The following is a 14,659-nucleotide window of genomic DNA, read 5'->3' on the forward strand; positions in this document are numbered from 1 at the left end:
GCAGCTGGTTCACGTGTTCTGAATGAAAACGCGATGTGAAAAGGCGTTTGTAGGCTAGTGCTTTTTGTCCCTCTCTGCTATTATAGTTTATCAATACGGGCGGAACGACGTGGAAGCCTACTTCGACTTAACTGTTCAATGTAAGTAAAGAGAAGAAATTCTAAGCTTACAAAGAAAAGTCAGATCACTGGCAGAGGTCATTTGACACCAATGAGGACATTTATGAATAAAGACATTGATTTTGATTAATAAAATACTTACCTAAAAAAACCCTACTTACTGTGCCTTTTAAGCAACACTATTTTTTTCGACCTTTAAAAAATGTCTCTAAAATTATTTCAGTGGTAGAACAACTCCTGTATGAATTCTACTGCAACCTGATTGGCCTCCTACCTGCTACAGCCACAGTCATAAGTCACGTGATCGGGTCGGAGAACAAAGCCCCGCCCCTCCCCTACCTGCAGAAGAGTGTCTGATACCAGGTACTGTTGCACTTTTAAACCTCATGGGGGAGCCACAAGCCAATCTTACATGGAAAACTACACAGTGTTGCTTTAATATGTAAACAGTCATGTGATTTTTGTTAGTTTTACTTACTGGAGTTTTTTGGTTTCTTTAATCACAAGCTGCAGTTTCACAAGAACTTCATCTGCTGTATTTGCATCTCCAATAAATGATTTTAGATTAAGTTCATCCAAATGCTGCTCAGACGTCAACAACACAAACACTAAAGCTGCCCACTGTGAAGAGGAGAGTTTGGAGTCTCCTACTGATGAAGATCTCACATAACGTTGAATCTCCTGCAGCAGTGAATCATCACCCAGTTCATTCAGACAGTGAATCAGATTGATGGATTTCTCTGTAGACAGATTCTCATTCATCTTCTCTTTAATGTACTCAACAGTTTTCTCTTTCTTGTAGGAGCATCTTCTCATCTGTGTCAGTAGATCCTGTAAGAGAATCTGATTGGACTCCAGTGAAAGACCCAGAAGAAAACGCAGGAAAAGATCCAGATGTCCATTCTTACTCTGCAAAGATTCATCTACAGCTCGATGATGTAAATTGATTAATAAAAAATCTTTTAATGATTTATGTTTTATTTTGCCCAAAACATTAGAAAACCGATTTTCATCAAATACATATCTGTTGTTGTCTGTGAAGGAGATGTGAGCATAAAGAGCTGCTAGATGTTCCTGGATGCTGAGATGAACAAAGCAGTAAACTTTCCCCTGATACAAACCAAACTCCTCTCTGAAGATCTGAGTACACAATCCTGAGTACACTGATGCTTCTGTTACATCAATGCCACACTCTCTCAGGTCTTCATCATAGAAGATCAGATTGCCTTTCACAAGCTGCTCAAAAGCCAGTTTCCCCAGTTTGAAGATCATGTCTTCATCTTTCTTCTCATAGTCCTTCTGATGTTTGATGTTTGTCTGAATGATCAGGAAGTGTGTGTACATTTGAGTGAGAGTCTTGGGGATCTCTATTCTCTCTGCTTCACTCAACATTCTCTCTAGAACAGTGACTGAAATCCAGCAGAAGACTGGGATGTGACACATGATGTTGAGACTCCTGGATGACTTCAGGTGTGAGATGATTCTGTTGGCCAGTCTCTTTTTTCTGATTCTCTTCCTGAAGTATTCCTCCTTCTGTGGATCAGTGAATCCTCGTACCTCTGTGACTCGAACAACACACTCAGAGGGGATGAGATCAGCTGCTGCTGGTCTGGAGGTGATCCAGATGAGAGCAGAGGGAAACAGATTCCCCTTGATGAGGTTTGTCAGCATCACGTTCACTGAGGTTGATTCATTTACATCACACAACCTCACACTGCTGTGAAAATCCAGAGACATACGACACTCATCCAAACCATCAAAGATGAACAACACTTTATATTCATCACTGAAGATTTCCATTTCTTTTGTTTGTGGGAAGAAAAGATGAAGAAGATCTAAAAGACTGAGTGTTTTGTCCTTCATCAAATTGATCTCTCTGAAAGGAAGTGGAAATATGAGGTGGACGTCCTGATTCTCTTTCTCTTCAGCCCAGTCCAGAATGAACTTCTGTACAGAGACTGTTTTTCCAATGCCAGCGACTCCCTTTGTCAGCACACTTCTGATGTGTTTGTCTTGTTCAGGTAAAGGTTTAAAGATGTCATTACATTTGATTGGTGTCTCCTCTGTTGTTGTTCTTCTGGATTGTGTCTCAATCTGTCTCACTTCATGTTCATTACTGATCTCTCCACTTTCACTCTCTGTGATGTAGAGCTCTGTGTAGATCTCATTCAGTAGTGTTGGGTTTCTCTTATTTGATGTTACCTCATACAAACACTCAAACTTCTTCCTCAGATTTGATCTGAATGTGTTCAAGACTTCAGCAGGATCAGAGTCATGACTGTAAAGTAAAAATGAATATATCATATTATTACACAAATACCTGAAAGAGTAAAAATGTATAGAGCAAAATATTTGTATCATAAGACACAGGACTCTTAATGGTTTGTAAAATGTTACATTTATGCAAAATAGAAAAGGTCAGCATTTTCTAACATTTACTACTAAATAAAATAAAATTCTATAATTCACCTGAAATGAGGACTCATGTTTTCATTGAAGTCTTGTGGTTGATTATCAGATTGTTCAATCTTCCTCCTCTTACAGTCAGGTTCTGTTATTCGTCTGGATGGCAGAAATTAGAATCAGGAATTTCTTTACACTTTAATATTAGTGGAATTTTCACGTAACTTTATTACCTTTACAGTTTTTACACTACTGTGAATTAGGGATGTGCATGAATGGTTCAATATTAAATGTGCAATTATAATTTGAATAAAAAAAATGCTATCTGAATGTTTGTTTTTAACTCTTTCGCCGCCATTGACAAGTTTACTCATCAATTAAAAGAAATCACTTCCCTGCCAATGACGAGTTTTTCCAGCAATCCCCAATACCATTATTATCCGAGTGGTGGTGCACTCTTACCCACTCTTGTAAAACCAGGAAGCAGCCCCTCCCCCCAAACAGTTCAGACAAAGTTTTGATCATCGCTCTGAATCTGATCTATCAGAAGTCTTTCACAAAAATGCAGATTTGGTATTTTTGAAGAAACCTATCCATATTTGAGAGGTGATATAAAAAGAACAAATGTTAGGATCAAACTTTTTTTTAAAGCAGAGGGTCTGTTCTTTCATTTGATATACTGTATGTTTATATATTTATAGAAGAACATTTTCTAGGAGGCATTAAACTTATGTAAAATTATAAAAAATGTTGGCGCTGGCTGTAGTGGTGTGGGACCACAAATATGTATCGCGAAATTAATTATGTCACAAGATTTCCCGTGGAGGTGAAATGTTTCTGGCCGTTTCTCAAACAAAAAGCTGCATCCTTTGGAGGTCGCATTTGTAGACTGCATACTTCATAAAGACTGTCTTATTACAGAATATTAACATTAATGCTAGTTAACTGAAATAAACCAGGCTTGATGACGTATGCAGCCTGCATATGGGACCTCCGGAGGATGCAGCTTTTTGTTTGAGAAACGGTCACTGTCAGCATAAAGTTAAGTTTCTGGCAAAACTTTTTCCAGTGCAGTGTGCATGCATTATATTCAGTCTTTTATTGCATGTGCTTTTTTGTTTGGGCTCCCAATCATGTTCTTGTACGCGTTGCGATTGTCTTGTTGATCAGTGTCAGAAGTGTTTTAGCAGATTAAACCCTCACTCAGAGTTTACATGATTTTATCTTTTTATTTGATTTTACTTGATTTTATTAGCATGTTCTTGATTAATAATAAAAGTGGCTATATCATTTGTGTTGTAACGAATTGGACAAAGTTTTAAATGGATTTAAATGTTGTTTGGTTAAAAGAAAGCAGGTACGATAGTGCCCCCTTACGGCTTTTGTTATAACACATAATGCTGGTTTTTATTACAAAGGCTACTTATTACTGTGTTTACTTGTTTTGATACTTTATTTGAACAAATGATTGTTGCATCGTCATAATTATGTAATTTTAAAGGTTATTGCTAAATTGGGTCTATTTTTATTACCAAAAATATCAAAATACTTCATTATCAATTATCAAAATAATTGTTAGGGACAGTCCTTGATTAGTTAAAACATTTAAAAATAATGTGATTTTAGTTTCCCATTCATTTATTTTATCATTGAGGATTTCTTAAAAAATTTAAAAATCTCGTCTCGTTCTCGTGAACCCAATCTCGTGTCTCGTCTTGTAGATTAAGTGTCTCGTCACACCCTGGCTGACAATTTTTTAAAAACCACTGGCGGGGAAGGAGCTAATGTGCCACCACAGGGCTTTTTTACTTCACCTGTACTGTCTTTTACAGACTTTAATGTAAAATATATTTTAAAATTAATTTGTATGTATTTCTAATTGTTTTGGCAATACAGATCACTAGGGTGCTCTGATATATCAGCCGATGATGCTTGCTCTGCTTCTCAATGAATTACTGTGAAATTCCGCTACATTCAAAAGCCAGAGGGCACTCTTGTGCAGAAACTCAATATGCGCTGCAGAAGAAGAACCATTACACACGCAGCTCCAGGAAATGGCTTAAGGATATATCGTTATTGCTGTTCTTCAAAACTTTTCAGGTATTTTCATGATAATAAAGAATATATATAATGATCATGTTTGATGAGTCAAATGCATGTTATAAACTACTCAAACTAACAGTGATTTCAGATCGATAAGGACTTACTGATAAAAAGCCGTAGTACATGAAATAGCTGTGAATAATATTGGGTGTGTGATTCAGAAAAGTTGTTGATCAGGTATTATTAGGGTTCAGCATTTATTATCCCTACATTCCTATATTTAGAGTTTTACACCCGGTTGTTTGTTTTTGTCCACCGTGTTATTTAGATTTGGTGCTCCATCAAATCACCACATCATGAGAGATTTATTAGCTTCCTGTTATATAGCCTAATTTATTTTGTTAATGCAAAGCTAAACAAGACAGACACAAAGAACGAAACGAAACAAAACATAGAGGATTTATTATATGTGGTGTTCTGTGGAAATGAAGCAGATAACTGCAGATGGCCGTTTAACAGCAAACAGTAGCAATAGCTTTGTCTTTGTGAAGTGTTGTTAAATTTAGCTTGCGATATTTGATATTTCACATTTTTTTATTATCGGCCTCACCTGCTAAATCTTTAATGTTTGGCCGATAGAATCTCTTGTTGGGTCACGTTAGCGCATTAGCATTGTGTTCCAAGATGAATACACTCGAGCTCACACAGAGCCCCACAGACCGGATGGAGCATGACAACAAAGCACAGCGAGAGTAAACTACTTCATATGCTTTTTACCAAGGGGCAACCTTCCGATCTCTCTGATGAAGCCAATACAGAAGTGATTTAAACTGCAATTCATCGACTGCTCACTATAGGGTGTCTCCAAAAGAGATTAAATTCCCATAGACCTCAATGTTAAAATGCCACTCTTTACAGCAGAAAAAAATATGTTCACATCTTGGTATAAAAATTGTTTTTGACAACTGTAAGGGGGTGAATTCTTTTGTAACTCATCCATTTAAATTATATTAACCTTTTAATTTCTGCATAACTAAGGGCGTGGCCACTTGAGTGGCGGTTGAACCGCCACTGCTGTCACTAGAGTCGAGCTAGGCGGGCGTGGTTTCAGCAACCAGTCACATCAGCTTCAATCACGTCCCGCCTTTTTACCCATTTTCGGATGTCTGCGAGTGATGGGTGTTGACATGCTGCCAAGACACCGCCTACTATTGGCTTTAAAAGTGATCTTCAGAACTCTATGGGTGACGTCACGGACACTAAGTCCATCTTTTTTTACAGTCTATGTTTTAAATCACTCCTGTAGCAGCCATGTACTACACGCCGACCAGCTCATGTGTTGCTGCACAAAATCAAACACACAATCAGTGTCTAAAAGACGGTGAGATAACTAATAATCATTTACTTTTATAATGTGACGTTGTGTTGTGTGTAACACTCTCAGTTTGGCAAGCAACAAAGTCTCACTCAAACTGTTCAACAGTAACTACAACTGTTGAATAAAAAGACATTGTATATATATATATATATATATATATATATATATATATATATATATATATATATATATATATATATATATATATATATATATATATATATATATATATATATATAAAACTTAGACTGTGCAGTTGTCATGTTTTTGTATGTTTTTTTGCAAAGACAAAACAGAAGAACAGGGGCCTGTTTCAGACAGGTGGTTAAGTGAAAACTTTGAGTATATTAACTCTGATATGAGGGAAACTCTGAGTTTTCCATTTCAAAATGAGATGTAGGTTAAACCTGAGACAGCCGGGTACGTCAAGTATGTTTCAGAAGTAGAGGAAACTTATGGTGCTTTTCCATTGCATAGTACCCCATGGTTTGGTTTAGTTTGAGTCGGGTCAGCTTACTTTTGGGAGCTTTCCCATTAGGTGCAGTACGTGGTACCTGATACTTTTTTTTCCTCCCACCTCTGTTGGGGTTCCAAGCGACCTGAGCTGTTACCAAACATGACGCGAAAACACAGTAGATCACTGATTGGTCTGAGAGAATCGTCACTTTCAGCGTCATCACTCTAATGTAAAAGATTAGCTTTACCTCCGTGCTAGCTTGCACTGTCTTGAGCAAACATGTTTTTTTGTAATGGTTTTGTTCTGTGTTTTCTGTATTCTGTGTATTTTTGCATTTTGGACTTTTATTTTGACATCCTGTTCTGTTCTGGCTTTTATTTTGATATACATCATGCCATGTCACAGTTCACACTTCCTGTCTGTCTGTATTTAAGCACTTCCTGTATAGCTGTTCCTGGCTGATTATTACATCGCCACATTCTGTCTGTATTTGCCTGTATCCTGAATCTGTTTACCTGTTAATCTGTTTTAGTATCTGCCTGTTATCTGTATCTGTTAATCTGTTTCTGTTACCTGCATCTGCCTGTGTTTGACTTCTGCCTGTATTTTGGATTTAATGCCTGTTTGCCGCCTGCCCTGATATATTTTGCCTGTCTCTGGATTACGATTGTGGATTTACCCTGTTTGGATTTGTTTGCTGGCCCATATTGGGATTTTACTAATAAACACCTTTTGCACATGGATTCTCCTCTTCATCGCTTTCTTTAAAGCAACCCCGTTACAGAATAATCAGCCATAACCCGGAATCCAGCAAAGGTTTGTAACTTCCCACCAGCACCATGACTCCAGCTGATCGACTTGTTTATCTGCGCCAAGGTAACCGGCCCATTGAGGAATTTGTGAAAGAGTTCTGCGAGCTGTCTGATCAGGTGAACTTTAAGGATTCATTTCTTAAAGACATTTTTTACTGTGGATTAAATCGCGACGTTGCCCGTTCCATGCCACTCCATACACCACACTGGACTTTAGAACAATATATCGATCACGCTCTTTTGTTGTGTGGTTCACCATTCACTGTGGGTGTTGGGGATGCACCTCCAGTGAATATTCACGACACGCCTAGCCACATCATGCCTGTTTCTGCACCTGGGTTTGAGAAAACAACCACCATGAATGTTCATAAAATGGCCGCCACCATGCCTGTTACTAAAATGGCCGCCACCATGCCTGTTGACAAAATGGCCGCCATCCTGCCTAATCCCAAAATGGCCGCCATCCTGCCTGTCTCTGCACCTGCACTTGTCTATGTGAGAGCAACCACAATTTCTGCACCTATTTTTGAGAGAGCTACTGTCATCCCAGCACCTGTGATTGAGAGGGCCAACGTCACCACCACACCTGCACTGATGAGGGCTATTGTTCACCCTGCACCTATCATCAAGATGGCCGCCCTGCCTGAACCAACCGCCACAGAGGTATGCCTCATTGACTATGACATTCTTGAATTTGCCATGGCCCTGTGGTGCGTTTGGTCTGCCTTCTGTTTGTTTGTTCCCGAGGTTCCACAAGACCCTGAATCTGATCTGCCCGTCTCATCTGATCTGCCCGTCTCATCTGATCTGCCCGTCTCATCTGATCTGCCCGTCTCATCTGATCTGCCCGTGTCATCTGATCTGCCCGTGTCATCTGATCTGCCCGTCTCATCTGATCTGCCCGTCTCATCTGATCTGCCCGTCTCATCTGATCTGCCCGTCTCATCTGATCTGCCCGTCTCATCTGATCTGCCCGACTCATCTGATCTGCCCGACTCATCTGATCTGCCCGTGTCATCTGATCTGCCCGTGTCATCTGATCTGCCCGTGTCATCTGATCTGCCCGACTCATCTGATCTGCCCGACTCATCTGATCTGCCCGACTCATCTGATCTGCCCGACTCATCTGATCTGCCCGACTCATCTGATCTGCCCGACTCATCTGGTCTGCCCGACTCATCTGATCTGCCCGACTCATCTGGTCTGCCCGACTCATCTGGTCTGCCCGACTCATCTGGTCTGCCCGACTCATCTGGTCTGCCCGACTCATCTGGTCTGCCCGACTCATCTGGTCTGCCCGACTCATCTGGTCTGCCCGACTCACCTGATCTGCCCGACTCACCTGACCTGCCCGATTCACCTGACCTGCCCGATTCACCTGACCTGCCCGATTCACCTGATCCGCCCGACTCCTCTGATTCTTCTGATTCATCTAATCCATCTGATTCATCTGTCCTGCCTGATTCACCTGTCCCATCTGATTCATCTGTCTCACCTGATTCACATGATTCGTCTGGCTCACCTGGCTCACCTGTCTTATCTGACTCACCTGGCTCATCTGATTCACCTGGCTCACCTGATTCGTCTGGTGCACCATCTGAAATATCCCCACCTTGGACAGTGGAAGCTTTCCCAAGTTTTTTTTGGGGGGGTAGTACCCGGACACAGGGAGGAGACAGAGGACACCAAGGCGGAGGCCGAAGTGTGCTCGGACCCTTCCTCTCCTTGTGTTCCAGGTCTATTCCTGCCCCATGACCCAGGTCCAAGCCTGCCCCATGACCCAGGTCCAAGCCTGCCCCATGACCCAGGTCCTAGCCTGCCCCATGACCCAGGTCCTAGCCTGCCCCATGACCCAGGTCCTAGCCTGCCCCATGACCCAGGTCCTAGCCTGCCCCATGACTCAGGCCCGCATCTGCCCCATGACCCAGGCCCGCATCTGCCCCATGTTCCTGGACCATCCTGGCCATATGACCCAGGACCTCTCCTGAACTGCCCTGCCTTCGCCAAGAGGTCCTGGCCCGCCCGCCCGCCCTCTATTGGACTTTATTATGTGTATGTTGGGCTCCGGGAGTCACCCTTTAGGGGGGGGGGGTTCTGTAATGGTTTTGTTCTGTGTTTTCTGTATTCTGTGTATTTTTGCATTTTGGACTTTTATTTTGACATCCTGTTCTGTTCTGGCTTTTATTTTGATATACATCATGCCATGTCACAGTTCACACTTCCTGTCTGTCTGTATTTAAGCACTTCCTGTATAGCTGTTCCTGGCTGATTATTACATCGCCACATTCTGTCTGTATTTGCCTGTATCCTGAATCTGTTTACCTGTTAATCTGTTTTAGTATCTGCCTGTTATCTGTATCTGTTAATCTGTTTCTGTTACCTGCATCTGCCTGTGTTTGACTTCTGCCTGTATTTTGGATTTAATGCCTGTTTGCCGCCTGCCCTGATATATTTTGCCTGTCTCTGGATTACGATTGTGGATTTACCCCGTTTGGATTTGTTTGCTGGCCCATATTGGGATTTTACTAATAAACACCTTTTGCACATGGATTCTCCTCTTCATCGCTTTCTTTAAAGCAACCCCGTTACATTTTTCCAGACTTACAGTTTGTGGCGGAACATTTGCGACGTGCACGTCAGCATTATATGCTTAAATGCAACTTCAATGAGGCTCAGCGGAAAAGCGCCATTATACTCTGTTTATAGAGTCTGTTTCCAGAGTAACTTACTTGCCGAATCTAACCTAGTCAGGAGCAGGTTTTATCCTGTAAACTCAGAGTTTCTTGTGGTCTCCACCCCATTTTAAATTAGTAGCTGTGTTTAATCGTGTTATTTGCTTTAGTACATTCATTCATTGGCCAAATTTTTATTACATACACTGTAAAATATTTTTTAGCTTAATTATAGTTAAATTGCCAGTGCAAACCATTTTAACTACTTTATATTTTTTATATTACACAAAACTTTCAACTTAATAATTAAAACAGTAAATTGAAATAACTTGTAAAGCTAATATGATATACTAATGTACAGTGATCGTCTAAGTGACTAAAATGTCAAGTACTTTTATAGAGAATTCTGTAGATGATGATGTTGCATTTGTAGAAAGTTAGATTTAGGCCTAGTCCACACGAACACGGGTATTTTATAACCGTGAGTTTTTTCACGCGGTTCAGCCGTTCGTCCACATAAAACCGCAGTATCAGGGCACTGAAACCGAGCATATTTGAAAACACCGGCCAGGGTGAGCTTTTTAAGAAACCCCGGTTACATTGGTGTTGTGTAGAGAGTAAAACCGGGGGTTTTGCCTTGTGATGTCAGAGTGTGCGCCGTTATCCAGCACTGTGTTTGATGTCAAGATTGTGTGCCGCGACTGCTTTGTTGATGATTCTGTGCAATGGCGGACGTATCTTGCTAATAATAACTGCGCCAACAGGGCTTCTAACATGTATACAGATAGATGCTCAGTTATCTCACTATATTGCGGAACACGATTTGGGTTATATCCCCGCCTGCTGGTGTGGCATGCTCTTGACAGCGCTTGATAGCATGCTTTTGCTTTATCGTGTGGATGGATATTTAATTTAAACAGAGCACGTGTGGACAGGATTTTTTTTTAGGGAAAACTCCGGTTATAAATATACCCGTGTCCGTGTGGACTAGGCCTTAGACCCCGGGTGGTTCTTTGCAGTCATTTTAGATATATAAATATCCTTACATGACTAACATCAGCCTTTGTGACTGTGCTCTTACATCTGAACAGTTGACTTTAAATTTCTTATGAATTCACTCAGAACTGCTGGTCTAGTGGGTAGTGCTGTGCGCAGTGGTCTCGGCAGACGTACTGTCGGCGACCTAAGTTCGAAAACCAGCTTGGGTTACGAAAATTAACCATGGTTTTATTGTGGTAACAATGTAGTAATCATGTTTTTTTGGTGTATTGATTACTATCAGCAAAACCATGGTTTTACTACCGTAACCAACCATGTTTTTTTTTAACTGTAGTAAAACCATGGTTAATTTTCATAAGGGACAGTTGTAAAGTTCGTAGCCTTTTATGCCTAATTTCATTTTTAGCTGAGCTGCTGTCATCTTTTTGTCGATGGGATTGCATCTGCATGAGATTGAATATAAGGTGTAAAAATGTACAGTCCTCCTCAGTTTATGTACTTCTGATATTTTAACCGTGATTAAATGTACGCATTTACTAGAGTAGCAATTTCCAACAACCACTAATTTCTTTAAAATATATGCTCGTAGTTGCTGTACACTTGCAGTAACACGTTCAGTAGTAAAAAGGATGTGGACCTCTTTTTTACGTGCTATTGCCATGGTATATCATAATATCGGAGCTCCATTGATGAAAGTGTTTCATGCTGGTTGTGCACGCGCTTAACTCAGAGTCAACCTACTCGAGAGTCTATTGAACTAACTCAGATCAGCTGTTCTGTAACTGAAAACTCAGAGTTTACTATCTCAGAGTAAGTCAATTCAAGAGATCAAGTTTTAACTCAGAGTTGATGAACCTCCTTATTGAAATGACCCCAGATTAATCATTGGTCTAATAATATATTTTTAACTTCAAGAAAGTGAAACAACTTCTTACGAAGTAACTTAATGGAACTTATTTATGCAATTTATTTATTAATATCAAGGAATTAATTAATTATACATATTATCTTAATCTATAAGCATTAATCATTAAACCTCAAATTACAATGTTTACCTCATTATAACTTTTTTAAATTACATGAATATTGGATAAATATGCAAAATCTATATTTATTTATTTTGTTTCTCAGTTACTATAATGATATATTTAAAATATCGGCATCGGCCATAAAAAACCATATCGGTTGACCACTAATCAAGTCAGCTTATGTTATTTGTAAAATAGTGTTAAATTCATATATTCTTAGAAATGTCTTTTGTTCTTCTTGCTGAATAATCACAAAGCAGAAATTTCCCCCCAGCTGACATTATTGTAGAATGAAGAACTAGAGCAGGTAAATTAAATATGGTTGTCTTTCTTCACAAAAATATGTCAAACTAAATAGATAAAGATATTCATATGCTGTCTGTGCAGTCTTTTATGTAGCCGATGTTTATTCATTCACTCCAGGCTTTTACTGATGATAGCATAATTTATGTAGAGTCCTCAATCTTTGAACTTCGCTTGGGGTTGGGGTATAATATTTAATATAATATAATAAGCTTATCTTGTTGTGGATATTTCTTAATCAGTGTTAAAAAGGATAAAGTTTTTGGTGTTTGGGGTCTGAAAGTTTTTGTGGAAATGTGGACGTTTTTGACCTATTTACTGCACAATTACTTAACTAGGGCATAAATTGGCTCATGACAAATTATTTTAAATAAAAAATCCCTTAAATGTCGATCTTAATTAAATCTAAATTGTTTTTGGACATTGCTCTGTGTGTTAGGAATAGAATACTGACATCTGCTGCTTTGTGGAAAAACTTTAGAAATTATAATTAAAGAACTGTAATGAATAGGAGTAAAGGGTACACAAAACAATACAACATTTTATATAAATCACATGATTAATAAACAAAGTGATAGAACAAGCAGAGTGCAAAACACTGATATGGTACTCGTATCAACTAAAGTCCATGCACATCTGGCAGATGTTGAAACTATGAGCAACGCAGATGTTTGTGCAAGTTTGTTCCACTTTTTATTTACAGTATGCTCCAGGACCAGACCTTGGGTTATATGTAGACATTTTCAGATTTATAATTGTAGGACAGGTGGACAAGAGTGTATTTTTGGAGCTGAACCATAAAAGAATAAAACCACATTCTGGGCCTGTTTTACAGAGACGTGTTGTCTCTCTCTACCGGGGTCATGGACACCCAGTAACTCATCTCTATTTCTCCCCCTCTCCCTTCTCTGTTAAGGTTTTGGGTACTGAAAATATACTAAACACATGTAACATTGGGTATATCATCTATTGTGATGGTGTAAAGTGTAAAGACTTTGAACTTCATGTTTGTTATCATTTGAATGGTGCGATGGATAAAAAGGTCTGGTTTCTATAATTTAAGTCTAAAATACCACCCGTTGGGTGGTACCATAAAATAATGGATTTACTTTTATTTTTTTTTGAAAAATAAAATGAAAAAAAAAAATTAAGTTTTTCCCATTGATTTTCAATGTGGGGTAATTTTGACCCCAAACGGTATTTTTAAACACTTTTAAAACAACCAAATCAAGCCCAGTTTTTTTTTGCGTGTTTAGATTATTTAGGAAAAGTCACAGTTTCATGCCCCTGAGATGAAGGTAACACTTTAAAAAAAATGAAGGAAAAGTCCAGATCTGGGACCCCAAATTCAGATTAAGGGTAATTATAAGCCTTCTATGAAATTGTGAAAAAAAAACATAAATGCCCATCTCTTCTGTGAATGTAACCTACTAATAAAACTTTCATGTGACTTTTTCATATACACTATTTTAATATAAAGACTGTAACTGAGTGTTTGTACAGATGTGTCTCTTTATGTGAATATGTGCTGTATAATAATGAAGATAACATTTACTAAACACAATCACAAGAATAATTTCTCATCTCTTTAAGAAAACACATCATCATATAAAAGCTATAATCATGTTTCAGTGTGTTTTATACCTGACAGCAGGAGATGTTGATTCACTCTTAAAGTTGTTTGGTGGATCCATAGACCGATCACTCTTCATAGACACACAACTGAACTCTGGATCTGATCTCTTCTGATGATCTGAACTATAACACACAACAATAATCCAGTTAAACAATTTAACCAAGAACTTAAACAGATGTGTCTCTCTATGTGAAGATGTGCTGTATAATAATGAAGATAACATTTACTAAACACAATCACAAGAATAATTTATCATCTCTTTTATAAAACACATCATCATATAAAAGCTATAATCACGTGTTTCAGAGTGTTTTATACCTGACAGCAGGAGATGTTGATTCATTCTTAAACTTTATTGGTGGATTCATAGACGCATCACTCTTCATAGACACACAACTGAACTCTGGATCTGATCTCTTCTGATGATCTGAACTATAACACACAACAATAATCCAGTTAAACCATTTGGCTGTTAGAGCAAATATTTCTCTGCGATCAACTTTTTTATCTATTTCCACTGAGTGCTCTGCTGTTTTTGATCAGTTTGGGTACTGCATTGGCATGGTTTGGATCCTATTTGGCTAAAAGATCATTCTCAGTTCATGTTGGGGACTTTGTCTCCTCAACGGCTTATGTGTGGGGTCCCTCAGGGTTCCATTTTGGGGCCTATTCTGTTTTCTCTGTATGTGCTCTCTTTGGGACATATTTGTAGAAAATGTGGTATTTCTTTTCATTGCAATGAAGATGATTTGCAAATGTATCTGCCTTTGAATCTGAAAGATGCCTGCTCTTTAGCTCCTGGCCTGGAT

General features: G+C 39.0%; 1 protein-coding gene across 1 annotated transcript; it reads right to left on the minus strand.

The window, feature by feature from the left end:
- Positions 1-593: 593 nt before the first annotated feature.
- On the minus strand, positions 594-14,218 carry LOC141363166 (protein NLRC3-like). The gene is made up of 4 exons (XM_073865745.1): positions 14,169-14,218; positions 13,859-13,972; positions 2,589-2,681; positions 594-2,397 (listed from the first exon to the last, which is right to left on the minus strand). Exons 1-4 carry the CDS (start codon positions 14,216-14,218, stop codon positions 594-596), a joined length of 2,061 nt encoding a protein of 686 aa, XP_073721846.1.
- Between the last annotated feature and the right edge of the window lie 441 nt (positions 14,219-14,659).

This window comes from Misgurnus anguillicaudatus, unplaced genomic scaffold (genome assembly GCF_027580225.2).
Source record: "Misgurnus anguillicaudatus unplaced genomic scaffold, ASM2758022v2 HiC_scaffold_33, whole genome shotgun sequence".
Lineage (NCBI taxonomy): Eukaryota > Metazoa > Chordata > Actinopteri > Cypriniformes > Cobitidae > Misgurnus > Misgurnus anguillicaudatus.

Excerpts from the sequence above, each read along its gene's own strand:
- LOC141363166 (XM_073865745.1), bottom strand. The coding sequence starts at position 14,218 with ATGAATCCACCAATAAAGTTTAAGAATGAATCAACATCTCCTGCTGTC. Across the intron at positions 2,682-13,858 it reads TCAACATCTCCTGCTGTCAG|ACGAATAACAGAACCTGACT; the intron begins GTATAAAACACA and ends TCTGCCATCCAG. Across the intron at positions 2,398-2,588 it reads AACATGAGTCCTCATTTCAG|TCATGACTCTGATCCTGCTG; the intron begins GTGAATTATAGA and ends TTTACTTTACAG.